The following is a 26280-nucleotide window of genomic DNA, read 5'->3' as shown; positions in this document are numbered from 1 at the left end:
TGACTCACACGCTTTAACTTCAGCACGCACTTCATTACCTTCCTAAATCAGTGTCTTAAGTGTGGAGTATATTGGTGAGATGATCACTGCTGACTATAAAAACTATGAAAACTTGGAACAGTGCCTCTTGCACAAAAATGCAAGACAGTGGCTGGGGCAAGACTGAACTGTGGTAACAAGCCTGTCACAAAGAAAATCAAACTCTGCTAATGGCCTGCAACCCATTTGGCATAAAAGAAAGTACAATGCTTGCAGTACCAAATACGAGACCCCTGCTATAAAATAATAACAGTCATAATAACAGTTATTATTATCAACCTCCTACCACACCTGAGCTAAAAAAAATGAGTGATGGGTAAAAGTACTGGCAGAGACCTGATGCACTCATTACATGTGCGTAATGACTCAGGGAGTAAGCCAGAAAGTCAAGTGGCCTGGGGAGAAACCTACAAAGTACATCTATATCAATTGAGCTAAGTGTCACTAAAGGAAACAAAAGAACTAAAATACCTACTTCAAAGCAAAGCCAGTAAAAGACTAGAAAAGCCAAGGTTCACTGAAAACATGACTGTAAATATATCCTAGTTAACATCTGCCTGACATCTGATTCACATGGTACCTGCCTGAGCTGACCTCTTACATTCCTTTTTCCCACCCCCCACCCTCTCTCTCCTCCCCTCCCACACTTCTCTGCCCTTTTTCTTCCTGGTTCCCTACCATTTCCTTTTTATTGCTAGCCTCGTTTTTACCTTGTATTATTACCTTTGTAATGTTTCCCTTTGGCCTTTTTGTCCTGTTTTCTTCCCCCTGCCTCCCTTGCTTTACCTTTTGTTTTCCTACTGCTACCCTTTTCTATTTTCACTGACATCCTGTCACATTTTTAGCTTCTCCCATTCTGGCTTTCCTGATCTCCAGCTATTCCCTTTTTCACAGACTGCCTCTTTTCCACCTTGTATTTATCTCTGCTGTCTCTGACTTTTTTTCCCCCTGCTCTCTTCCCCCTCCCTCCTTTTCCTTGCATCTTACTTATCTTTACCTATTTATATTTTCACCAACATCCCTCCATGCTTTTAGCTTTGCTTCATTCCTCGAAGTCTCAGGACAGCAGACTCCCTATGCCTGATGAAGGGCGACTGCACAAGGATGACTGCACCCGAAAACTTGCTAAGAACATTTTTCCAACTACTCAGTTGGTCTAATGAAAGATATCACATCTACCCAAAGAACTTTGTCTGCCTATATCCTTAGACCAACACAGCTACAACCAAAAACCCAGTATCCTGGTCAACACATTTCCGCTTTAATTAAGACCTGTTTCCAGCAAATATCCAACATCTGTCTGAAGTTTTAAATGTTATTATGCTAAATCAGTTTATGTGACTACATCTATCCTACCTTACACCTATTGTCTGATTCTCACGGTCTCACATTTGCATTTATTAATTTCTCAAAATAGACAGTTAATTTTTAAATGTTTATTATGCTATACCAGTATATTTTCCTGAAACACACTCCTATTATATCCAGTGGTCTCTGATCTTCACCATCTCCATAAGCCATTTGATGTAGCTATTTATTAGGCTCCATTGTTAAAGTAACTACTGGAAAATAGTATTCTGTGATCAGCTTCCTAAGGTACCTCATTCAACCAATACCCATCCCATTTGATTCCAAAATCAGTTTGGAAAGTTCAGAAACACACAAACAGGGTACAACTGTAATATGTTAATTCTGTCCTAGCCTGCTTTGTTCTGACTTTGATTAACCAACTATCAAGAAGGAATGCTTTGAAGCTATACAATTAAAACAGTATAAAAAGCAAGACAGAACTGCCAGCAAGGTGTGTGCATTCCAGGGAAGATCAAGAAGCCATCCTGTACCACCCAGCCACAAGTAAAAGATCTGCCCTGTGAGGCTGTACAAGAACTGCTTCCTGCCTGCACTGGATAAAGTTCTCTTTGCAGCTAAAATAATACAAGGATTAACATCTCGTTTTATATTGGGAAAGAGTCTTTTTCTGTTATTTAGTTTTGTAACTTGTTGGTAGTTATTAAAGCAAGCCTCTCTGCTATTCATCAACTGAGTGTTGTGTCAATTCTTAAAGCACAAAGTTAAAAATTTGATTTTTAACTGCAACAATAGTTCCCTTGATGTTTCTCCTGGAATTCAAGACAATCTGGTATATTCCCAAAGATGACCAGAGGAGCAACTGCTTGCGTAACATTTTGCATTTGATTTTTAAGTATATGTCATTTCCCTTGCTTTGGTTTATTCTCCTTTCTCCCCCTTAGCTCCGCTTTTCTGAATAGCAATATAAGAAGCCAATTCAGCTAAATGGAGAGCAAACGTACCTGACCAGAAGGAAACTACTAAAGCCAGGGGTGCTCAGTTTCCAATCTGCAGGCTAGATGCAATCTGCAGTGGCATGTCATCTGGTCCATGGGGATCCCCGTAGGTCCCAAAATGTGGTGGTAGGTGTAAGGGTAGCCTGTCATATTTTATACTTCAAAGTTGGACCTGCTTATAGAGTGGTGAATTATAGTATTGTTTATTTACCCTTGTTTAATCATTGCTTAAGTTTTATATAGCCTTATTAACTATTTTTTTATTAGCTGGCCTTGAGTTGTTTTTGTAGAACCTATAATGCTCATTATATTATATCTTTTCTTTTTTATCACTGTGAGAAGTTTTTCTAACATAACACATTAATGGCATTGGTAGCAGCTCAAATTAACTGAACTTGGCACTAACCAGCTGAATCAGAGGGATGACAGGATTGGATGTGTTAATGAAAGGTGATAAAGGGATACCAATGGACAATGCCCAAAGCAAAACACCAGAAAAAGGCCAAATTAAGAGGTGTGTTTGCAATGGGTCTGTTGAACAAAGGAATGTGCTGACAGGACAAAAGAGGGACAGTATGCTGACCAGAGAGACCAATTCAAAAGTAGAGAGTCATCAAATGAGTGAAGTTGAAGAAAAGCATAAAAGGGGGCAGCAAGAAAGTTAGTCATCATCATAAAGCCAGCCCTCAACACCCGTCTGGACTGTCCCAGCCCATAATGTACCCTTTGTTTCCAGGAACTGATTGGCCATCTTTCTGTTGAGACAGTAACATCTGGGATTGGGTGAGATTATTGTACTGAAAGTGTCTCCCTCTCTGAATATAGAAACTGCTAAAATAATACTTGTTGTACTAATAAAGTTAGACTTTCATTTTAGGACACTGAGTTGTCTGTTTCATATTTCACATTCCATTTAAGGGTTAATTGTGATTTAATGATCCCTTAGCACTATTTGGGAGACAGTGGTGCTAACAGTAGGGGTGTGGTTGCACTCCTTTCCTGCTGCCCAATCTCTGGACCCATGGATAGCGCTGAGCCCTGCAGACTGGATCCCAGTCTGCAGGGCCAGGTGGGGGCAGCACCAGGCCCCAATCACTGCACAAGGGGAGAAGAGAGGAAGGAAGTCCTGGAGCCACCTGGCGCGAGAGTCAGGAAAGGGGGGGGGGACACTCACCTGTCCCTTCCTTTGGTGTGGGGAGGGACCCCCTAGCCCACTGAGAGCAGCGCAGCACCAACGGGCCCTTCTGCTCATGCACGCAGTTTAAAAAGGGCCTGGCAACAGCAGAAGCCGCGCTTGGTCCCTGGCTCTGGCAAGAGACGTGTGGGTGGAAGCCCGTTGCACCTGCATGAGCCCCGGGACCCCCAAGAAGATCCCAAGGACCCCCCGACGAGCCCCGGCCTACCCAGAGGTAAGCAGGGGCCGGTGGCGGGAGGGACTTAGCCCAGCTGCAGGGAGGCAGCTGAGAGGAGCTGAGGAGGGTAATATCCAGGATGTAGCAGAGTATCCCAAAGCTTATCTGGCCCCCCAACCACTGCCCTATGCTCCTTATCCATGTGGGCACGAATGACATGGCTTGGAGCAATCCCAGCCAGGTCATGAATGGCTACAAGGCTCTGGGAGCGGGGCTTAGGGGGTTGGAGGCATAGGTAGTATTTTCCTTGATTCTCCTGGTTTTGGGTCACGAGCTGAGGAGGGAGAGATGGATTGAGGTAGTCAACTGAAGACTGCAGCGCTGATGTTATCATGAAGGCTTCGGCTTCCACGATCACAATCTGTTCTTTGGTGAGAGAGGCAGCCGTCTGCTGGGGAGACCTCACTTCACTGGGGAGGAAGCTCTTCTTAGCTAGAATGGCTGACCTGCTCAACCAGGCTTTAAACTAAGCCCACCGGGGGATGGGTGGACAACCACCAATGCAAGCCCACTAGCCAACCTAAAAAGAAAAAAAATGAAGGAAAGCTGGGAGACAGTGTCCATGAGCTGATCACTTTTACTATCCATCGCAAAGCTGGCAAGTCAGTCAGCAATGCAGAGGTCCTCGACTTTAGGAAAGCTGACTTTGATAAGCTCAGGAGGCTTGTTGTCGAGGCCCCAAGGGGGTACTTTGTGTCTGTTTTTCATCAACCCAAAGGGACCACAATACCTAACATGATGAGGGACAGCTAGGGTGAGTGTGAATTTATACTCAGCATCAGTGTAGACCTTGTAAAGGAACACCTTGAGAGGCTGGACACCTTCAAGTCAGCGGGTCCTGACAGATTGCACCCCAAAGTACTTAAGGAGCTGGCAGGAGTCATAGCCCAGCCACTGGCAAAGATATTCGAAAACTCCTGGCACTCAGGTGAAGTACCTGAAGACGGAAGAAGGCCAATGTGGTACCCATCTTCAAGAAAGGGAGGAAGGTAGATCCAGGGAACTACAGGCCAATCAGCCTGACCGACCTCAATCCCTGGAAAGGTTCTGGAAAAATTATCAAAGAGACCATTCTTGATAAGCTGGTTGAGGGCAACATCCTGACAGACAGCCAGCACGGGTTTGTTGCAGGTAGGTCTTTCCTGACCAATCTCATCTCCTTCTATGACCAGGTGACATATCGCCTGGACAAGGGAGAAGAGACTGACATCATATATCTGGACTTTAAAAAAGCTTTTGATCTGGTGTCCCACGATCTCCTCTTGGAAAAGCTGGCCAACTGCAGCCTTGGCTACATCACAGTCAATGGCTGGGGATTTGGCTCTGAAGCCAGACTCAGAGAGTGGTGGTCGACAGAAGTGAATCATTATGGTGCTCCATGACCAGTGGTGTCCCCTGATGCTCCATCCTTGGACCTGTTCTCTTTAACATCTTTATCAACCATGTGGATACTCGTGTCAGAAGTGGAATGGCCAAGTTTGTCGATGATACCAAAATTTGGGGTAGAGCATCCACACCTGAGGATAGGCTGGTGATCCAGGCTGACTTGGACAGGCTCAAAAAAGAGGGCAGATACAAACCTGATGACATTCAACACCGATAAATGTAGGGTACTCCACCTTGGGGAAAAAACCTGCAGCACGCTAATAGGCTTAGCAGTGCTACACTCGCTAGCACCATGGCTGAAAGAGACTTGGGGGTCATGACTGACCACAAGATGAGCATGAGCCACCAATGTGATGTCACAGCTGGTAAAGCAAACAAAACTCTGGCTTGCATCCATAGATGCTTCTCAAGTAAATCTCAGGATGTCACCTCCCACTTGTCACTTGTCCTTGGTGAAGCCACAGCTGGAGTACTGCATCCAGTTCTGGGCTCCACAATTCAAGAAGGATGTGGAGAAGCTTGAGAGAGTCCAGAGGAGTGCCACACACATGATCAGAGGGTAAGAAACTAAGCCTTATGAAGAAAGGCTGAGCGCCATGGGACTGTTCAGCCTGGAAAAGCGCAGGCTTAGGGGTGACCTGGTGGCAGATCTATGAGTACATCAGGGGTTTGCATCAGGATCTGGGGGAACACCTGTTCACCAAAGCGCCCCAAGGGATGACAACATCCAATGTTCACAAACTGCTCCAAGACTGTTTTAGGCTGGACATAAGGAAGGACTTCTTTACTGTCCGAGCCCCCAAGGCCTGAAATAGACTCCCTCCAAAGGTGGCGCAAGCACCTACTCTGGACTCCTTTAAGACGTATTTGGACGCTTATCTCGCTTGGATCCTTTGACCCTAAGCTGACTTCCTGCCCTTGGGACAGGGGGCTGGACTCAGTGATCTCCTGAGGTCCCTTCCAGTCCTAATGTCTATGAAATCTATGAAGTGCTGGCCCCCCAGGACCCAATCCCAGTGCACAGAGCATTGGGGTGACGCATAGGTGGTGCATGTGCACCCCCTGAGTGTGGCAGTGCACCCCCGATACTGTTGATGGCACCTGCAGGCAGTTGCCACTCACCACCACCCCCCAACGCTGACACCAGTGGCAGCACCTGCGAGCGGTCAGCAATCCCCACTGGCCACTGCCAACGGCATCTGCAGGCGGTTGCCAATCCCTGGTAGGCGCTCACCAACACCACCTCCCCGCCACCCACAGTGCTGGCAGTGTCTATGGGAGCTCCCGCTTACCATCGCTGTACTCCCGCTGCCACTGTGCCCCCACAGCTGCCAGGGGCATGCATCGTTCATGCAGAGGGTGAAAGAGGGAGTACCAGGTCACTAGGTTCCAGTCATGGCGCACAGAGCAGGAAGGAGCCAGTGCCTGCTTCCAGGATCCAATCCAGCCCACAGACGAGTCCTACACCACTGATTTGGCCTGTGGGGCCAAAAATGTTTGAGTAACACTGATTTAGACCATAATATTGAAGAAAGTTGCCTGCCAAGTGCAACCCAAAAGGCCCCCATGCCAAAAAAATGTACATGAATTGTCAAGGAAAAAAGGGAATTATTGTAATTACTAGTGCTATTATAATTATTTTGGAGGAATCAAATTAGTCTTACCTTGGAAACCACCTCAGAGTTGGAGATAATTGAAAAATCATCAAATTTTACAAATTAAACCAACTTTAATTGGATGTCTTGACATTTTCCTGAACATTTTACAAAAATTACATTTTTGTTAATTAACCAACTCCACTTTAAGCTTTTACTCCCATACCTCTGATATAGCTTCATAACAGAAATGCAGTTTTACCTCCATGCTGCAAAATCTGCTTATTCCCTCTTCCTCACACACATGACAGTGCTCTCCAAAAAATCAGAAGTGTGGGGTGTTTATGTAGCCTTGCATGATCTCAGCTCCATGATACAAATGCCAGGTTGACTTGCATTGAATCTGGCCCCAATAAGCAAACAGGAAATACCTCCATAATTCTCTAAGCTAGTATCATGAAGAAGAGAAAGGAGATAAACTGGTTTATTCAGTAAACTATGGCATTAGTCAGAAAATTAATAATTAAATGATGCAACATGAATGATGCTTTGTTAAATAAAACCTACTTCAAATATTCCAAGAGCTAATTATAATTAACAGCTTGATAATTTAATCACATTCCTATACTGCACTAAAATCTGTTGAAAGTTTTGTCTGAAAATAAATAAACCAATGGATAGTCAAGTGAGACCACAAAAAAATTAGCCATTCAGAAGACAGTTTACACAGTCCTGCATTAGATCCCATCATGCCTTATTGCCGGTGCAGGGGGAACCCAATCCCAGGCTCCCCCTGCATCAGCAAGATGCAGGCTCCTGTGGCTGGGAGACCTACGCACTGCAGTTAAGGCTCACAGCCACAGGCAGGGCTGTCCCTAGGGGGGCCCCACGGAGCTGGGCAGAGCGCCCAAGGCAACTCTGCGCTGCCCCCGGCTTCATATCCAACTGCTCAGCACCTCCCCTGCTGCCGAATCCACTGCCTCCAGCCACTCAGCACCCCCTCCCCGCCACCAAATCCACTGCTGGCTTCCTTACATCCAGGGCCGAGGCCCCGCATAGGCTGATTTGCCACAGGCCCTGTACCCTGCTCAGGTCGCCTCTGACTACAGGGGCACCCCACTCAACTGTGGAACTGGAGAATCCCCTCAGCACCAATCTCCCTGCCCGGGGGAGGGGGGCGGGGGGGGTGAAACCCGCAATCCTCTGGCCCGGGGGGTTCCCCACACCCCTGGGACAGGGAGGTCATCCTGTGGTGATCCCCTGGCCCCAGGGGTTTCCTGCACCCTGGAGCCCTAAAGATCACAGCTACTGCAATCTCTAGGGCTTGGGGGGTTTTCCACTGGGCATAATGCACTCCTGCAGTTGGAGGCCCCATTAGGTGACAGGACTCCCAGCAGCAGGGGAGACCCTGCTAGAGATGCAAATTAAAGCTCACTAGCAACCGGCTACAAAATTTGTACTTGTTTTCACAATCTAACTTCATAGCTGGTTGGACCTTTTTATTGGTGATAGCTACTTCGTATGTATAGCTGGTCTCCAGGTAATTACACAATACCTATAATGTGCAGAGGGGGCCTATATAGCATCAACAAGTTCTTAAAGAAAAAAAAATATCCATGCCAAGAAAAGCTGCCCACAGCATTTTAAGTTTCCTGCACAAAGTTTCTGCATCCCCACTCTGCACCTGTGCCAGACAGAGCCCCACATCTGGGCTTGGCTGCCTGAAAAGTATGCATGTACAAAGGAAAGATCTTTAATATCCTTGCTAGATAAAGCACATATCAAACAACCATAACTTAAACAGGAGTCTAACTGAGATGAGTAAGAGGGAGATGTCGAAACTAATGCCATGCCGGATTTTAGTCACCCAAATGTTACAAGCACTTGTAGAAAAGGTATAGATGAAACAAAAGGCTAAAAGTTTTCAAAACTAACCTCTGGCTTGCCAATACAGCCCTTAAATCAGGGGTGGGCAAAGTCCGGTCCACGGGCCAGATCAGGCCTCTGACTTGACTATATATAGATTCATAGATTATAGAGTCGGAAGGGACCACAATGGATCATCGTGTCTGACCCGATGCCCCTGACAAGAAAGAGGACCGAGGTCAGATGACCCCCAGCCAGGTTGGCAGGGCAAACGGCAGGCAAGGAGCTGCACCAGGGCCAGGATCTTGCAGTGGTGACAGCATAGTCCAAAGCTGGGGCAGAACTGTGATCCACTGCCCACGTCCTGGGCTGAGGCTTGTAGGCAACCGATTGCGGCTCTGCCCTAGCTCCGGACCACACAGTCACCACCACAAGATCCCAGCACCAGTCCCAGAGCAGCTCTTCACCCAGCTGTGTGCCCTGCCTGCACTGCTGGAGTCAGTCTCCACAGAAATCCTGGCCCCATGCTGTCATTGCCTCATTGTTGCTGGGGTCTCCATGGAAACCAGCCACAGCAATGCGGGCAAGAGCTGCTGGGAAATGGGAGTCCAGCCACTGTCTGGATCCACCATTTTGCCCAACCCTGCCTTAAATAGGAGTTGGAGTACCTAAAAGCTCAGACTTAGGAAAACCCAAGAAAGTTTAGTGAATCCAAACCCATGCTACATTCCAGTGATGGGAGCTCTAAGAAAGAAAGTTCTTCTATTCTACCTGGAAGGGGCTGATCTTCATCTGCCATATGAATATCACAAGTCCAAAGTTTGCTACCCCAAAACCTGCCACAACTGGATCCTTCAAACTGGATGAGCTGCTTTGGGTGGGTTCAGTTTCAGCTACCTTTTGTTCAGCCAGTTCAACTGCTCCCTGCATTTCCCAGGAGGGATCTGAAGCATAGAATATTTCTAGTTGGTTGATTTGGTAGTACACACATATTTCTAGTTGGTTTGGTTGTTACTGCTACTCAAAATGAGTGACTTCACTATACGCAATGAACAGCTGCCTGACAGATTACACATTCTGGGAGAGAGAGGGGGAGAGGGAGTTCACTAATGGAAACCAAACTGAGGAAGTTAACTCAAGAAATTATGGACTGGGAGAGTCAGAAGGAAGTAATTAGAATTTGAGGACAACACAATTCTTAGGGTCTCAAACAAAGTCCACAATCCTTCAGTTTGATTATCTCCAGCCTCCATACCCCACTTGGCACTCCTTTTAGTAGAACTTATTGTAGCCAATGATTCTGGTGTCTGGCTTCCATGTATTTATCCAGCTCAATAAGAAATGTGTTTGCCTGTGTGAAGCTATATCTACCTTCAAAATCAAAACGTTATATAGTCTTCAAATGGCATTTTTTCTACTGGACTGTAGTGGGGCGCCTCATCAGAGTTGCTTTGAGCATTGCCTAGCACCATGGCTAAGACTAAATTGATATTTTCATGTTCAATAATAAAGGTTTTTGTGGCCAGCCAGCCACATTTCTGATAAAAGCAACGTCCATACATAGGCACAAAAGACATTGTACATAGTCATCTCCTCTGAAAGAACATTTTATCTGAAATATATAAGGGATACTTAGAAATAACTTTTTGTTCATAATCCACAACTGACTTTTATTTGCAACACAGCTATTATGTAAGCACTATGTAGAGCTGAGTCATCCCCAAGCTGCTGGTCTCCCCCTATTATGGTCAACTGCAGCATTAACATTCTCTTGAAACAAATGGAATGCTAAAATGGACCTGGCACAGCATCAGAGCTATGTAGTACTGATCTGTAGTTGCCAAGATATTCTAAGCTTGAAACAGTTTTGAGCTGCCAAATGTTTCAGACCTCCTGGAGCCTTTTATTCCAAATCACAGTTGCCTTGATGCATGCACAAGGTTCACTCACCTGAGCCATCAGGTATTGATCGAACAAATGTTGGCAGCATTTTTACTGCAGCTGTTGGGTTTGTGTCTCTTCCAAGGCCCTTCACCATCTCTGTCTGGAAGCGAGTCATCAAGTCAAGTAGTACATCATCAGAAAGACGCATGTGATAAAGGTACCTGTCGACCTGAAACAGGACATTCAGGACATCACTATTTACTATCTCCGAGATAACAACAAGATGCCTTTAGTCAGGGATTAGGGCACCTTTGTATAAGGCACTGTATAGACATACAACAACAACAAAATCCATCCTAAGCATTTTACACTGAAAGTATATACCGGATGCTTCCTTCATCCTTACAAGGATTCACTAAGGCAGGATTTTTCTGCCCCTCCCTGTCATTAATTTTGAATTACACAGAAAATTGCTTTGCTATGCAAATACATATGTTAAGGAGCTTAGTGAAATAATATCAGTACAGAGCTAACTATAAGGATCTCTTTCAGCTCTGCCACTAACTGAATGACCCACTTCACTGTTCAGTCTCATGTTATATCTATAAAAAGGAAGTAATGATGTATGTGCCCAACCCATAGACACGGGAGAATTACTTAAATGTATAAAGATAATCACAGTGGCTACATGTTAGATGAGTACTAACACTGCTTGTTTGATCCTGCCCCCCCAAGAGGTGGGGAAGAAAACAAGTCTATAATGGCATTCCCAAGAAGTTAAGTGGAAACAGGGTCTAGGAAAACGGCTTATTTTTTCTATATCCTTGTCCTCCTGAATGCTGCGTGCCCCCGGAGGCTGGCCACTTTCAGCGGTGGGAGGGCCAGACAGTTGACCAGAGTGGACAGCTATACCTGACTCCCTCTGGCAAATCCTCTCTGGTGGATCAGGCAGCTGAGATAATATGTTCATCTCCCTGGCTATGAAGGCAGATGGCAAGAGCTATGAGGACAGTGTAGGGCATCAGTTCAGGTGCAGCGCCATCCACAGTGTCTACACATCTCAACACTCTTGTGCCACTGGATTCAGACAGGCCTGAACAAGAGAGTGAGAATGACTCTGCCCAACTTTTCCTCACTTAAATCTAACTCACATGCAAGTTATGACACATCCCCCCCTAGACACACTCAAGTCCTGTGGCAATGGGCAAGCAGCAGGTGTGAATACACTGGGAGCTGGAGCTGCAGATCTGCACACAGGCAACTCAGGACATAGGGTCACTTTTCATTGTACTGAAGCAGTGCAATATGGCAGCCCCCACACTGCTTACCTCCCTAGCTTGAAGAAAGGGCTAGAAAAGGTGCCCTCAACATTGTGTGCTTCACCTTGACCCTAGTTAGCATACCATGACTGATGGGGATCCCACTATATTGATAATTAAAAAAATCACACAAAAAGACAATAAAAACAAAGGTGACACCACTCACCATTGGTGCTTGGAAGGTGTGCACACTAATGGACTCTACAACAGCAGATAAGAGCAAAAGAAGAACAGCTATAGTTAGTAGAGAACTGGCCAGATTCAACATTCAGATAGGAACCCTGAGTGAAACTCGCCTAGATGAAGAAAGACAACTCACTGAACAAGGAGCCACCTATACCTTCTTTTGAAGTGGCTGTAGTAAAGAAGAGCAACATGAAGCTGGTGTTGAGTTTGTCATCAAAACACAGCTAGTCAGCATGCTTATAAATCTCCCAAAGGAAGTGAATAACAGGCTCATACTGATGACATTCCCACTGTCTGGGCAAAGATGTGCAACTATCATCAGTTCCTATGCACCCACCATGACCAACCCAGATGTGATTAAGAATAAATTTTAAGACCTGGAATCTCTTATCAGTTATCACAGAACTGCTGAAGGCAGACAAGCTCATCATCCCAGATGACTTAAATGCTAGAGTTGGTGCAGATCACCAGGCATGGCCAAGCGTCATTGGAAAAAAAAATGGCCTTGGGAAATGCAACAACAATAGGCTCCTCCTGCTGAGAAAATGTGCTGAACATGACCTCCTTGTCACCTGCCAAACCACAGCAAGAAGTCTTGGATGCATCTGCGCTCCAAGCACTGGCATCTCATTGCTTATGTCATCATCAGGAGAAGAGACGGACAGGATGTCAAAATGACAAAGGCCATGAGAAGTGCAGAATGCTGGACTGACCACAGGCTCATAGTTTCATAGTAGTTAGGGTCAGGAGGGGGAAGGGAGCAAAGAGAAAAAAAGGCAGACTGCCCATCTCCTGAAAAGGGGAGGGCAGGGGGGGGGAAAAAGAGGCAGGAAAAGTTCCCATGTCTCTGTCTCCAGAAGTGGAAGGGAGGGAAGGGGGAACAGGGAAAAGTCCACCAAAAGTCCAATTCTCCTGAAGGTGAGAGAGGGAAGGAGAGAGTGCCCTGCCCCTACCTTCTGGGGTATAGGGAGGCAGGGGACATATGTGTCTGTGTCTGCTATGGTTGAGGGGAGGGGAGGAGAGGATGGCAGGGGGCACATGCAGCAAAGCTCCCTGGGTTGTGCAGTGGACGTTACCCCCACAGTGCTCTGCATGGGACCAAGCCCCTCTCACTTGTGCTGGAGCAGTCTGCTCCATTCTCCTGCCAGTGCTCTGTGCCCCCTGCCTCCAGTTCCAGGATCTGAAACCAGACCCCTGCATGCCTGCTGGGAGTGGCGCAGCACAGTGTTGATGTTTACATATGGAGAGGCGGAGCTGCTGCTGGAGGTGGGGGGTACAGAGCAGCACCCGGCTGGCTGCAGTTGCACTGGGAGCAGCCAGCTGGAAGCTGCTTCTGCTCCTGCCCCAGGACACAGGGCTCTGGCTCCAGCTCCTGGGAAAGCAGCCAGGAGCTGAAATCAGAGCCCTGGCACTGTGGTGGGAGCCACCTAGCTAAAGCTGCTCACCCATCCACCTGGAACGGCATGGTGCAGGTATTGCACATTGCAGCAAGGGCAGGAGCAGCTTCCAGAGGGCTGTTCCTGGTGTGGCTGCAGCCAGCTGGGTGCTGCTCTGCACCCCCTGCCTCCAGCAGCAGCAACTCCTCTCACTCCTACTGCACCACATCATGCCACTTCCAGCAGGCACAGGGGGTGGGGTCCAGCTCCAGGTCCTTGAACTGGAAGCAGGGGGCGCAGAGCAGCACCCAGCTGCAACCACATCAGGAACAGCCCCGTTAGAAGCTGCGTGCCATAGGATTGTATGCCATAGGAGTGCAGCTGCAGGCCAATCCAGTTACTTGGCAGGCTGGATCCAGCCCACAGGCTGTATTTTGCCCACCCCTGAACTAAGGCTTTCAATCAGTGCCTGGGAGAGGTGGGACTTGCAGCGGCCCTCAGCCAGAAGTATAGGAGAGGCTGCTTTGCTTCACCTTCAAAATGGCAGCCCTGGCCATGATACAGCCGTGAAATCAAGGACCCTGGCCATGTTACAGCCGTGTAATTGGCTGCTGAGGCCCATAAATTTGGTAGGTCCCTATCTATTAGTGAGGAGGTAATTGATTGACCATCTCAGGTAGACATTAACATCTCTTGCTGATCCTCCAATGCTAAGACTGTGAAAGCAATTAACCTGTTGTCAAATGGTAAAGCACCTTAAACAGATGCTACACCAGCAGAGATCTACAAGGCTGGAGTTTCTCACACAGCTCTGAAACTGACTCTTCCGCCCAATGTGGACTCACGGAACTATACCCCAGGAGTACAAGGATGCATCCTTTCCACTTGTACAAGTGGGCGATAGCAATAGACAATCCTGCAACAACAACTGGGGCATCTCCTTTCTGTCAACAGGAGAAATGCCAGGAACAGAACTCTAACCTGTACATGACTTTCACTGACCTGACAAAAGCATTTGATACAGTCAGTTGGGCGGGCCTTCAGAAGATCTTAGCAAAATTCAGTTGCCCAGAGAAATTAATCACATTGGTTTGGCAATTCCATGATTCACTCAACTTGTGGACAATGGCAAGTTATCTGAACCACTCGCCATCACCCATGGAGTCAACGAGGGGTGTGTGTTGGCCCCCACCCTCTTCAGTATGATGTTCACTGCCTTGCTTACAGATGCCTTTCATGACTGTGACACTGGGATTGACAACAGATACTGGACTGAGGGCAAGTTCTTCAATTTGATGATGAGACTACAGGTGAACATGAAGTTACAAGAAGTGACTGTTTGTGATATTCTGGTTTCCTGATGACTGTTCCCTGAATGCCAAACCCAAGTCTGACATGCACCAGAGCATGGGCCACTTCTCTTCAGCTTGTAACAACTTTGGTCTCACAATTAACACTAAGACAGAAGTGATGCACCAGCCTGTACCGAAAGTCTTACATAGAACCTACCATCACAGAGAATGGCCAAACCCTCCAGGCAGTGGACAAGTTCACTTAGGCAGTACACTATCGTGTGCAGTTCACATTGATGATGAAACCGATGACAGAATTGCCAAAGCATGGTCTTTGGCAGTCTACGTGCAAATCTGTGGGAGCGTAGAAGCATCAGTGAACAAACAAAACTGAAGGTCTACAAAGCCATCGTGTTGCCAGTCCTGATGTATGCATGTGAAACCTGGACAATGTACAGACACCATGCTATGAAGCTTAGCCACTTTCACATGGGCTGTCTGAGGAAACTGATGAGGATAAGATGGCAAGACAGTCCCAGACACTGAGGTTCTCACACGGGCAGGCGTTCCAGGCATCCACACTCTGTTGATGAAATCACAGATGATATGGGCAGGCCATGTCACCAAGATGTCAGATAAGCAACTGTCAAAGATAATCTATGGTGAGCGAAAGGATGGAAAGCACTCTCAGGGAGCCCAAAGAAACATTTCAAGGACTCCCTCAAGTCATCCTTGAAACATTTCAACATTGGCCCCAAGTCTCAGGAAGATCTCGCTCATGATGGTTCCATCCAGTGAAGCCTCATCCATACTGGAGCTACAGCCTATGAGCAGAGGAGAACTGCTAAGGCAGAGCAGAAGCACAAACAGTGTAAGTCTCACAACAACAGTATGTCTGCCATTGCTCAAGCTAGCCAAAGTGGCATCTCTTGCTCTGTGCACCACAGACAGTTTAAAGCACAAATTGGTCTGATCAGCCACTCATGTGCTCACAGAAACCAAACCAAACAGTGATGTCACGGCCGTCTTCAAATGCAAAGGACAAACAACATGCCACACGGCCTATTTTAAAGATGTTTATCCCAATATTAGCAAAATATTATCTAAAAAAATATTAGCTATTTATCCATCCAGATTATTCTGGCTTTTTGTTCCACACAACATTTCTGTGGGAGTCTTGGTCAAAATTCTCTCTCTCTCTCTCTCTCCCTCCCTCTGTGCATGTATACACACTTATAAATCTTTCCATGTGTTCAGGTCACAAAGAACTAAACAGGAATACAGCCTCAATGAGGACTCTCAGAATTAAACTACACTGGCAGTTTGGTTTGACCTTATGGCTGCCTTCAAGTCCAAATCCATTGACCATCTACTCTGAAAACCTTGATGCTTCAACCTAGCTACCTTCCAGCCCAAGTCCAGCAGCTCCACTGAATCTGCAGGGTTCAAGACTGAGCAGCCTCCTTACCCAGCCCTCTCTGGAGTTCACAGGGGTACTGCCAACCTCCAACGCTGGAAGTCATCCAGCAACATTCCCACAACTCCCTGGTCCTGACTTCCAGTCCTTCTATACCTTGTTCTATGTCTCTCTTAACCAGAGCTAGAGCTGAACCCAGGAAAAGAGACAACACACATTCCTAAAACAGATAAACTCAAAGAACAAATCAGCAGCATGCATCTAGATGCAGTGCAGGCACCAAGGTAAATACAGACAGAAGGGACAGCTCACATGGTGGACACCCAAGTCCTACATTCAAAACTGTAATCCTAAACACTGCCACTCAGCTGTCCTAGAACACTAAACTTCCTGGGAAACATCCTGATTAAATTTAAAGTTCCTGAGGCACCAAGTGTGTGCCAGCAACTACTACCATCCAAGGAGCTTAGTGCCCATCTTCTACCTAAGGATACAACTGCAGGCACCATGCAGTGCAGCATATAGATGGAAACCCAAGCTAACTCCAGAAGTAGTATGGTCATGCTAGCTCAGAACTCTGCACAGGCTAATTCATCCAGCTTCTGAAAGCTTTGGTACCTTTGTATATAAACATAGTGATCCAGGACTTAATTCCTTTGGTAAACATTACTTCCGTGACATATGACGGCCACTATGCTGTGTACTCAGGACATACTGCTTTAATCAACTTAAAATATTTCTACATTATTTATGGCAATGTTTACAATTAAAGAACGTCAAATGTAGATAGCCCTTTTTATGTTTAATTACCCATATATTCTATACTTATAATTATAAATGTTATAAGGAAAAAGGAAATGTGAAAATAAGATAATTTGCTTGTGTGTGTGCATGTGTATACTTTTATATATTATTTCATTCCATTTTCATTAAGGAAAGAGTTTGCTTTGATGTATACACACACACTTCAAACCAACAGCTCCCTCCCCCCCCCATATATATCAAAGCAAACTCTTTCATTAATAAAAATGGAATCGCCTCCGTCCTACCTCATGCAGATGCACAGACACAGTATATATATATAAATTGAGAGTTTGACATATAAAAATGAAATCTCATGCTGATCTATTTACTTTCCTTGAACACTTTTAATTGTTACAAAGCAAAAGCAACATAAAAAGAACATTATTTAAGTTGCAATGACCTTTGCAACTTTTCTTTTGTTTTGTTTTTTTCTTGGAGGGGGAAGAAGCTGTTGGTTTGTTTAATGACAGTCATCCACACCTTGTTATGTTATTCTGAAGGTCAACCCATTAGGCCTGTGCAAGTAGGCAGCTGTTCAATCCGGCTTTGGATCTGTCCACTTCGGATTCCAGGGATTCAATCCGGAGCTCCGGATTGGGTTCCCGCTTTGATCCAGCCGAAACAGCTTCGAAGCTTCGGAGCCGCCTCAGAGACCCAGGCATAGGGTATAATGGGGAAATCAATGAAATACCTATAACGTTGTTGTTTTTTGTCTGATTTGGATGAAACTTGCAGGAGTGGTAGCCTCTGCTAAGAGCATGAAGCCTGCCACATTTCAAGAAGATCAGTGCAGGGGTTTGGGGGGAACTGTACCCCAAATTCTTGAAAGCAAAACTCATGTCACATCTATGTGTTACACCACAGGGGGGTGAAAACTGCAGGGTTGGTGGCACCTGCTGAGGCCACAAAGCCTGCCAAGTTTCAAGGTAATAGGTGCAGGGTTTTGGGGGAAACTGCACCTCAAGCTGCTGACAGGCAAAACTCGTGACATAGATGACCCTGTGTGTGTTAAAGCACAGCAGGGTGAAAGCTGCAGGCCCCTGCTGCGGCCACAAAGCCTGCCAGCTGTTGAGATCGATGCAGGGGGGTTCTGGGGCCCTGCACCTCTAGCTGCTGACAGGCAAAACTCGTGCCATGGGTGCTTGTGCGACTGACTGTCTCTGTCTTGGGGCAGTTGATTGTCTGTATTGATTCTTTCCTCTCCTTAGTCTGTGGTTTTGTAGGTGTTAATCCTTGCTTAACTGGCTACATTAGCTAGCTACTGTGTATTGAGCTGGTCCCTGAGTGAATCATGATTGATTGGTAACTGGTAACGCAGTAGCTTAGCAGCCAGGCCTGCAGTAATTCCCCCTTCCACCCCAAGACAGACACAGTTGCACAAGCACCCATGTCACAAGTTGTTTTGCCTGTCAGCAGCCAGAGGTGCAGGGTCTCAGAACCCAGAAGCCCTGCACCTATCTCCTTGACAGCTGGCAGGCTTCATGGCCACAGCAGGGACCACCATCCCTGCAGCGCCTTAACACACACAGTGTCACCTATGTCACGAGTTTTGCTTGACCGCAGCTTGAGGTGCAGTTTCCCCCAAACCCCTGCACTTATCTCCTTGAAACTTGGCAGGCTTTGTGGCCTCAGCAGGGGCTACCATCCCTGCAGTTTTCAGCAGTAACACATAGACATGACAAGTTTTGCTTCCAAGAATTTGGGGTGCAGTTTCCCCCAAACTCCTGCACCAATCTTCTTGAAACTTGGCATGCTTCATGCTCTCATCAGAGGCTACCGCCCTTGCAAGTTTCATCCATATCAGACAAAAAACAACAAAGTTATAGATATTTTATTGATTCCCCATTATACCCTATGGCTGGATCTCCGAAGCAGCTCCGAAGCGTTTTGGAAGCTCCAAACTACTTCAGAAAGCCTAACAAAGCCAGTGCTTCGATCCAGACATGCCAAAGCATCCAAAGCTTCTCTGGATCCGAAGCACGGTCTGAAGCCTCACACAGCTCTACAACTCATTCAACTACTGAAAGCAAGGTAAACAGAGGGCCTTGTTAAACTTCACCTATCAAGTTTTTGCAGCTCCCAGGTTGTTAATGAATTTGAAGCAGCTACACTTCAGGCCAGCAGGGGCCTGGAGGAGTGAAATGTAAGAATCCCTCCCCCTCCTATTCTGGGCTTCCACCTGCCCTCTGGGCCTCCCCCAGTGTCCCCTTCCCTCTCCTACAGTCTCTGGGGAAGGGTTAATTTGCCTACCCAGCCACTCCCTTTGCCCGGCAGCTGCTGTTCTGACCCAAGGAACAGCAGCTGCTGTGGTGCCACTGCCTGGCAGGCAGATTAATCCCTTCCTGCCTACTCCCCTGGGACAGATAGCACGGGTGGATGGGTGGGAAGGTAGAGGAGGGAACAGTGAGCGGAGAATCCATATGAAAATCTTGAACCAGTTTACCTAGCATTATGACCTAAAATTATTTAATTAAAGGGGATGTAGAAAGTGATATGGACTTACCACAGGCTTGAATTTACTAAAGTGATTAGGAATCAATTTTAGCAAAACCTAAAATAAGTTGCTCTTAAATCAAATTGGTTTAACAACATTGGTTTAAAAGACAATTGTAAGTAACCAGTGCAATGAATAGACAAAAGCCTAAAATTAATTACATAAAAGAACAATTCTTCCACTGACATGCATACAGCTAGGGATGTGGCTTTAACATGGCAAAGGAAGAACAGATCATCTATTTATACAGATTCTCTTTTTCCATTGTTTCTTCTAATTCTACCAACCTTTCACAGGTTATGTTCAAAGGTGATAAGCCCCACATTTTTATATCAGGGCAGATGGCAGACTGAGCACCTGACACTCTAAACAAGTGTCTTGCCATTAAACCCTGAAACAGCTTAGCCAAGCTGCAGACAATCCAACTTCCTCCCCTTCCCCACAGTTTATACTCAGCTCACTGCAGGAGGAGTTGCTTTTAGGGTTGCGGTGGTACTCAAACTGCAGTTGGCTGGACTTGGAGGCATTCTTGTAGAATTAGCCAAAAAGTGAGTTGAGCCTTCCCTCTTTCCTTTTTTGACCTTTAAAAGTCCTTTCTTTGTTATCCTACTGAATTAAAAAAATCAATTCCACTGTCCTAAGCAACTAGTGACAGTACAGGGGTTTTGTACCATAAAGAATTTCCCTGTGGCATCTTAACCATACCGCTTGAACAAGAACCCATCCCAGGAAGGACTGAGCAACTCTTGAAATAGTGAGCATTGAAGCAATGGGAGTGCATGGCTAAGGTTTAAAGGGGTCCCACCCACCCCCACATATAGAGTTTTGTACTTTAATGTGCACTCTCTTACTTTACTTGTTGAGAACACTGCATGGCCACAAACACTATTAAAGTTTCAAAGGAGGTAAGCAGCTAAGGAAACAGAAGTCCTGGTGGTGATAATATGGGGGTTCGTTCATTCATTTAAATGGAACAGGAGATGAATATGTTGGCCAGTTCTATTATCAACCACCTATCTATATTCATGTAGTGCATTTCTGGCTCTTAATTAATCATCCACAGTCCCATTTAAAATCAATGGGCAGAAATGATCCAAAGCATATATAAGAAAACACAGACAATAACACAGCCAGGACCATGGGGAAAACATCATGGTTCATCATTATTAAATTAGAAACTGTTGAAAAAGTTATATTGGAGTACATTGAGATAGAAAACATCATTGCACACAAAAGGTAGATGACCTGAAGCTTAAGTTACAGGTATGGAACAAAAGTTAAGTATTTGTTCTCATCCCAGCATGTACAGATACTTGGTGTTCTCTGATGTTTTCGAAAGTGGTCTCTCATGGCAGCGGTGTGCGTACACATGTCAGTGTCCATCCCCTTTAGTACTTGAATCCTTGGTCATGCCAAGAAAAGTTTACTGAAGGAAGACTCTTTCCCCTTCTAGAGACATCCCCCCTACCGCCAACACACACTTCTCCAAATAGACTGATGGCAGAAGTATCTGGAAAAAGCGATAAAAAAAAAAAAAAAAAGTCTACGCCTCCTTTTGCAGAATTCACACCTTAACCATTTGTTCACTTTAGGAGGGTGGGGGAAAATCAGATTATGATGATTTTGAGGTTTAAATACATGTATTGCAGTCAATGTTCCCTCTAAGGTGTAGCGATCCGTGAGCGTGCCACTTCAGTCCTGCCTCTTAAGAGGGAACCTTGATCACTACACCTTAGAGGGAACATTGCTGGTGAACATCTCAAACCCACCAGTCTTCCCTCCCTCCTGTTTCTGCACCAAAGCTGAGAACCTTCCCCTGAACCAAGTCTTTTCTACTCGTGGCTCCAGTTCTTCCCCTGAGGATGAGATTGCTCTTCATCTTAAAGTTCAATCCCTCCTTTAAATCCTGAGCCTCAGTCCTGCCCTGCAATCCCATGCCCTCTGAGACTTCCTTGGCCTGCACAGTACTTCTCAGCTGTTTGTTAAATGGAAAGAACAGCCAAATCCCCTTTGTGTGAGGGTGAAGCTGACAGGGCTCAGGGCGAAGCTCACCCGAAGGGGCTGGGGAACGGAGCAGTTCCCCGGAGCCAGAGGATCCCACGCTGTGCCTGGCTCTGCCGCAGCCCCAGCCCCCACCTTGCCTTGGGGGCTGCTCCGGCTGGGGCTGCATTGTCCCTCCCTGTGGGGATGCCAGCACGGTGAGGAGCGAAGCGGGCCCCACTCAGCTGAGCATTAAGTGTACTGAGTGCAAGGGGCGGTGCCCAAAGTTTCTGGGAAGCCGCAGCCCTGTTCCTCTCCAGTAAGGTCCTCAGCACCAGGGGCAACTGTCCCCAGCCACAGCTGGCAGCAAAGCTCCTCTGCAGCCCTGGGGGAGGTCCAGTTCCTCCATCTGTGGGAACAATTCCCACAGTGCAGTTATTGTGCGGCAATGTTTTTTATTGTGCACAGCTTAGAGGGAACCATGATTGCAGTTCTGTTTTCTCAGGCTGTTTGGACAATTGCCTTGTTTAGCTGACAACTACCAACTTTCTAAAATTACTCCCCCAAGATAAGTAGCCTCTTTAAAACACAGACTCCAGAAAAATCCAGCAGACCATCCTACAATCTAATCTGATCAAAGATTGGAATAGGGTTAAACTATCAAATCATTTCATTTTAAAAGACAAGAACCTTTGTAAACAGCTGGAAAAAGTCTCTACAAGAAGTCAAATTCTACTTGATCAGCTTCCCTCCCATCAGGCCAATACAACAGTGTTTAGGGTCTTTGTCTTGTCTATAAATTACAATGGTAACCAGAGGAGGAAATTCAGGGATTCATTGTTAAAATCTTGCCACCAAAATTTAAGAGTGCAAGGAAGAGGAAGAATCCCATCTTGCATAAGTGTGGGACTAGCCCCATGGTGGAGCTTGCATCACCTATGGAGATCTTGAATCATTTCCTCTTGGGCCTTCACCCAGCTGCTTACTTGTGCTCCTGGATTGCTTCAGGTATGTTAAAAGCTGTTCTTGGGCTTCAAAACGGAGTCCTGTGAATTTCCCCTTGGTCATAGAAACAGAATTAAGTGTGGGACAGGGAGAGCGGAAGGAATTCTAAGGGACTTGTCAAAGATGTAGAGAAATAATCTGAGGGGGAAAATACTTAATTGGGGTTTTAGATGGAAGCATCTTCAAGCTTATCCTAGTGCCTTCCCCCTAAAAAAAAGGCTTTGCTATCTGCTGTGTCCCCAAGAGAGGGCACTAGTAGTTAGCCTGTTCCCACATAAAATGCTTTAAATTGTTCTGTCTTGGACTCAGCTGATTATTACTAATTAAATCTCACATACTTGTATAATATTAACCACCTGGGTTGAGATTTTCTAAATAGAAGATTCAGGCATACATCTGCCTTTACCAATAATGGATGGCATATCCAGATTCTGACAGGTCTGATCCACAACCCACTAAATATTACAGAATGATTTCCATTGATTTAAATGGGCTTTTAATCCAACTCCCTTCACCTTTGAAAATTTCCACCTTTGCTTCTAAATCAAATTGATAGAAACATAACCAAACAAAAGGCTGCCTCATGCTTTAGATTCAACCACAGTGGAATTCTGGTAAGCAATTTACTTCTTGACCATTAGTTATGTTTAAAAAACAAACAAACAAGCAAACAAAAAAACACATTACTATTTCCATCCCCCTTATTGAAAATTATTTACATAGTGATTGGTAGAGAGCTGGTTTTCATTATCTATTACTTTAAGGTTATCAGTTCTGTTTCTATATAGCTTTCAGGTCTGTTTTGGGACCTAAACACTTCTGAGTCCTTTAATCTCTGCCATTTTGCCCAGAACATATCTTCAAAAACCTGTATTTTGCTTGAACACAGTAAAACATTCTCTCTGTTCTTTTATAACCCAGGATGCGAGTCTTGCCAAACAAAATTAGATCTTACCTTCTTAATCTGATCTTCTTTTAGTTTTGTAAAATAAAAGGCAACTAAATGTACAGCAAACATCTTCTTGAAGCGTATTGATGTCTCAGTAGTCCCAGTGCTCAGTCTGCAGTGAATAATTAATTCCAAAGTAGCAGATTTTATTCAGGAAGTAAGAGCTAAATCAAACTTCAACCAAACAATTTCCCCCAAAGTAAGATGTTAAAAAGAGTTCCCAGGAAATCAAATCCAGGACTAAATCCATTCAGTTAGTCTAGTTCAATGATTAAGCTTCAGTATCTCTATCTACACCCCTCCAATCCCTCCCCTTTCCCTGATACACACTTTATTGTCTAACAGGGAGCATCTGGCTAGCTGCCAAGATGGCAGGGCAAAAAAAAAAAAAAAAAAAGAAATGATTTACTGGCTCACTTAGGAATTTTTACCATTTAACAATCCAGTCACTACATAACGTTCTTTGCTTAACTCGTACCAATATAGGCAGCATTTGACACACTTCATGGAAAAGAGTATATGACAAACACAACTTTAGAAGATTACACAGAGCCTTTGGAACTGCGGACGGTTGTTTCCTTTGCTTAGCATCCCGGGTTTTCAGACAAATTCTTCAACAAGCTCAAGTCCAATCGACTATGAATCTATTACACACAGGACACTTCTCCCTCAATCCTTACCCTTACCCTAGCACAATGAGGCTTTCCCCTAGGCTATGATTTCCACAATTCCCAATGCAGAGCAGCCTTGAACAGACTATTTTCCTTTGGTCTATGCTGGAAACAAATTTTAAGACCAACCTACATCCTTAGAGTTGCAGAGCCGAGGAGAAAAATTAACCCCTATTTAGCAGTTTCACTATTAGACTCAGACGTATTCTGGGTTACAAATTCCATTGCAACTAGCAGAGGACAACATTGATAGAGAGGACAACACTCACCTTTTAACTTCATCAGAGGTATTTGACCTTATACAGCTTTTGATAATTTCTAGGTCAAATGCACAAAAACAAGTGGATCAACTCCTTACCCAGTTTACCATGTTATTTGAGTCACAACCATGGCTGGCCAGTTAAATAGAAAGCATCACTTTTTAAGCTCTATTAATCTTTGATCAAGAGTTCACTGTGCCTAATACAGTAGGTTTAGTTTTCATTCTTTCTTCGGGAATTGAAATAGATGTCACCAGTAAAAGGTCTCAAAGAGCTAACTGAGTTGCCAAGTAGTCAATGAGTTTTGCTAATCAAGTGACATGTTACTTACTTCAGTCACTTAGGTAATTAGAGCATTCTTACTTCAAATTGGTAGGAAGGAGGGAAGGGTGGTAGGGAAGCCAAAACAGTGAAATACTCCCATTTCTATGAAATCGTTTTGTCAAAACAGTGGTGGCTTGATTTTCATACACACTAGGGCCTTTTCATGCCAGTCTGCACTGGAAAGTGATGCAAGTCCAAATGGCAATCAGTCAAGTGATGCAAGTGCAAATGGCAATCAAGGTCAAAATTACCTTCAATTACCTGTACCTGGTTTTCCCAATAGAGACATTTAACCCAACACAAGGCAATTACAACCCCTTCTCCTGACCTTTGCTTTGTCAAACAAGCCTTCAAAATTACCAAGTGTCATTTTATGGCTCTCCTCTAATACTCCCTTTGCAGTCCCATTACAGGGGAGGGGATGGAAGCATTCCAAACAGGGCTCAGCAAAGCTGTGAGCTGGTTTGTACAGTGGTTTTACATTTCCAATGCTTAGGCAATACCCTAGAGAGGATACAAAAGTGCTGCTCGATCTGTCAAAATACTGGTAATGATAACATATAGTGTAGTTGCATCTTTCACACCTCTAAGAAACTGATTGGGGACAATCTACTCTGAGCTTTTATAGATAGGTTGGAATTTTAATCTAAATAATAATAGACAGAGCTGTTACATCACCTCTTTCAAGGAGTATACCATTTGCCATCTGCTGCTCCCAAGAAGATCCTTGGGGCAAGGCTTGTGCTGGAAGGAGGCCCAGTGCTTGGAGGATACCCAATACACACTTCCTTTACCCCCAAATGTGGCAAAGGGTCCATCCTTTGGTGTCATTGCAGCACTTCAATGCCTTCACCGAGACATCTTCCCCCATTCTCTCCCAGGGAGACGTCACCCCACAATAGGGAAATTGATTCAAATTGAGTACACCATGAAAACCTAGGCCTTTCTCAATCGCTTGGTACCCTTAAAATATTGCATATATAGGATTCTTGTAGCTATTATGCCAAGTACTAAGTAAGGGTACTATAACCTGGGCAAGGACTGAGGATATTGTTCTTGTCCTGAACAACTTGCAGTCTAAAGCCCCAGGCCTACCATCACAGCACTCCACAGACACAGGGGTCTGCCTCTCTTGATCCAGAGCATGGGCTGAGTTTGTTAGTAATCCACTCCAAACATTTTGATTTGCTAACAAATAATTCTCCAAAAATTCATTTCCTCAAAACTGCTCCTGGGCACCAAAGTTCTCTTGAATTTTCAAATCAAATCTCACTTGATGTTTTTCAGCTAATCATTTGGCATCCTTACTTTGATAATCTGTGGTACAAAAAAATTCGTCCCTTTCTCACCCAGAGCTTCTCATCTCCAAAGCACCTTAGGACAGTGAGCTCAAAATTAGTGAAATAAATTTAATCTCCTTAATTTGCTAAATCTAATGGAAAAGAAAGTTGTTTAGACTTAGGAGACAAAAGTAGGGTTTCCCCTGATGTTGTCTTACCAGAAATTGCATTCTCTTCCAATTCCTTAATTTCTTTAATTTGTAGTAACTAGTTCATAATGCATAATGCCCTGCTCATATCCACTTCTTAAAGTAGACAAAGTGAGCTTTGGTAGTTTAGCTAATCAACTCAGCTCCCATGGAAACAGTCTACTCTCAGCTTCAAGATTCCAGAGCCTTAGCTAAATGTCAGAGCTGGACAATAACAGAGAACAGT

At 45.2% G+C, this 26280-nt stretch overlaps 1 protein-coding gene across 2 annotated transcripts in view; it reads right to left on the bottom strand.

Moving 5' to 3' along the window:
* The window catches only part of LOC106736965 (hexokinase HKDC1), a 56219-nt gene extending 30141 nt beyond the window's left edge, over positions 1-26078 (bottom strand). The window contains exons 1-3 of one of the 2 annotated variants that reach the window (XM_019484379.2): positions 26064-26078; positions 23317-23422; positions 10555-10717 (exon numbers count right to left, since the gene is read on the bottom strand). In XM_019484379.2, coding sequence (XP_019339924.1) covers positions 10555-10717; positions 23317-23379 — 226 coding nt within the window. In that variant the 5' untranslated portion in view covers positions 23380-23422; positions 26064-26078. Of the gene's footprint in view, positions 1-10554; positions 10718-23316; positions 23423-23788; positions 24009-26063 lie in introns of those variants that run through there. The other variant, XM_006273477.4, reaches the window with a different exon arrangement.
* Between the last annotated feature and the right edge of the window lie 202 nt (positions 26079-26280).

The sequence above is a fragment of the Alligator mississippiensis genome, chromosome 6, assembly GCF_030867095.1.
Source record: "Alligator mississippiensis isolate rAllMis1 chromosome 6, rAllMis1, whole genome shotgun sequence".
Lineage (NCBI taxonomy): Eukaryota > Metazoa > Chordata > Crocodylia > Alligatoridae > Alligator > Alligator mississippiensis.
This window is presented reverse-complemented; position numbering and strand designations above follow the sequence as displayed.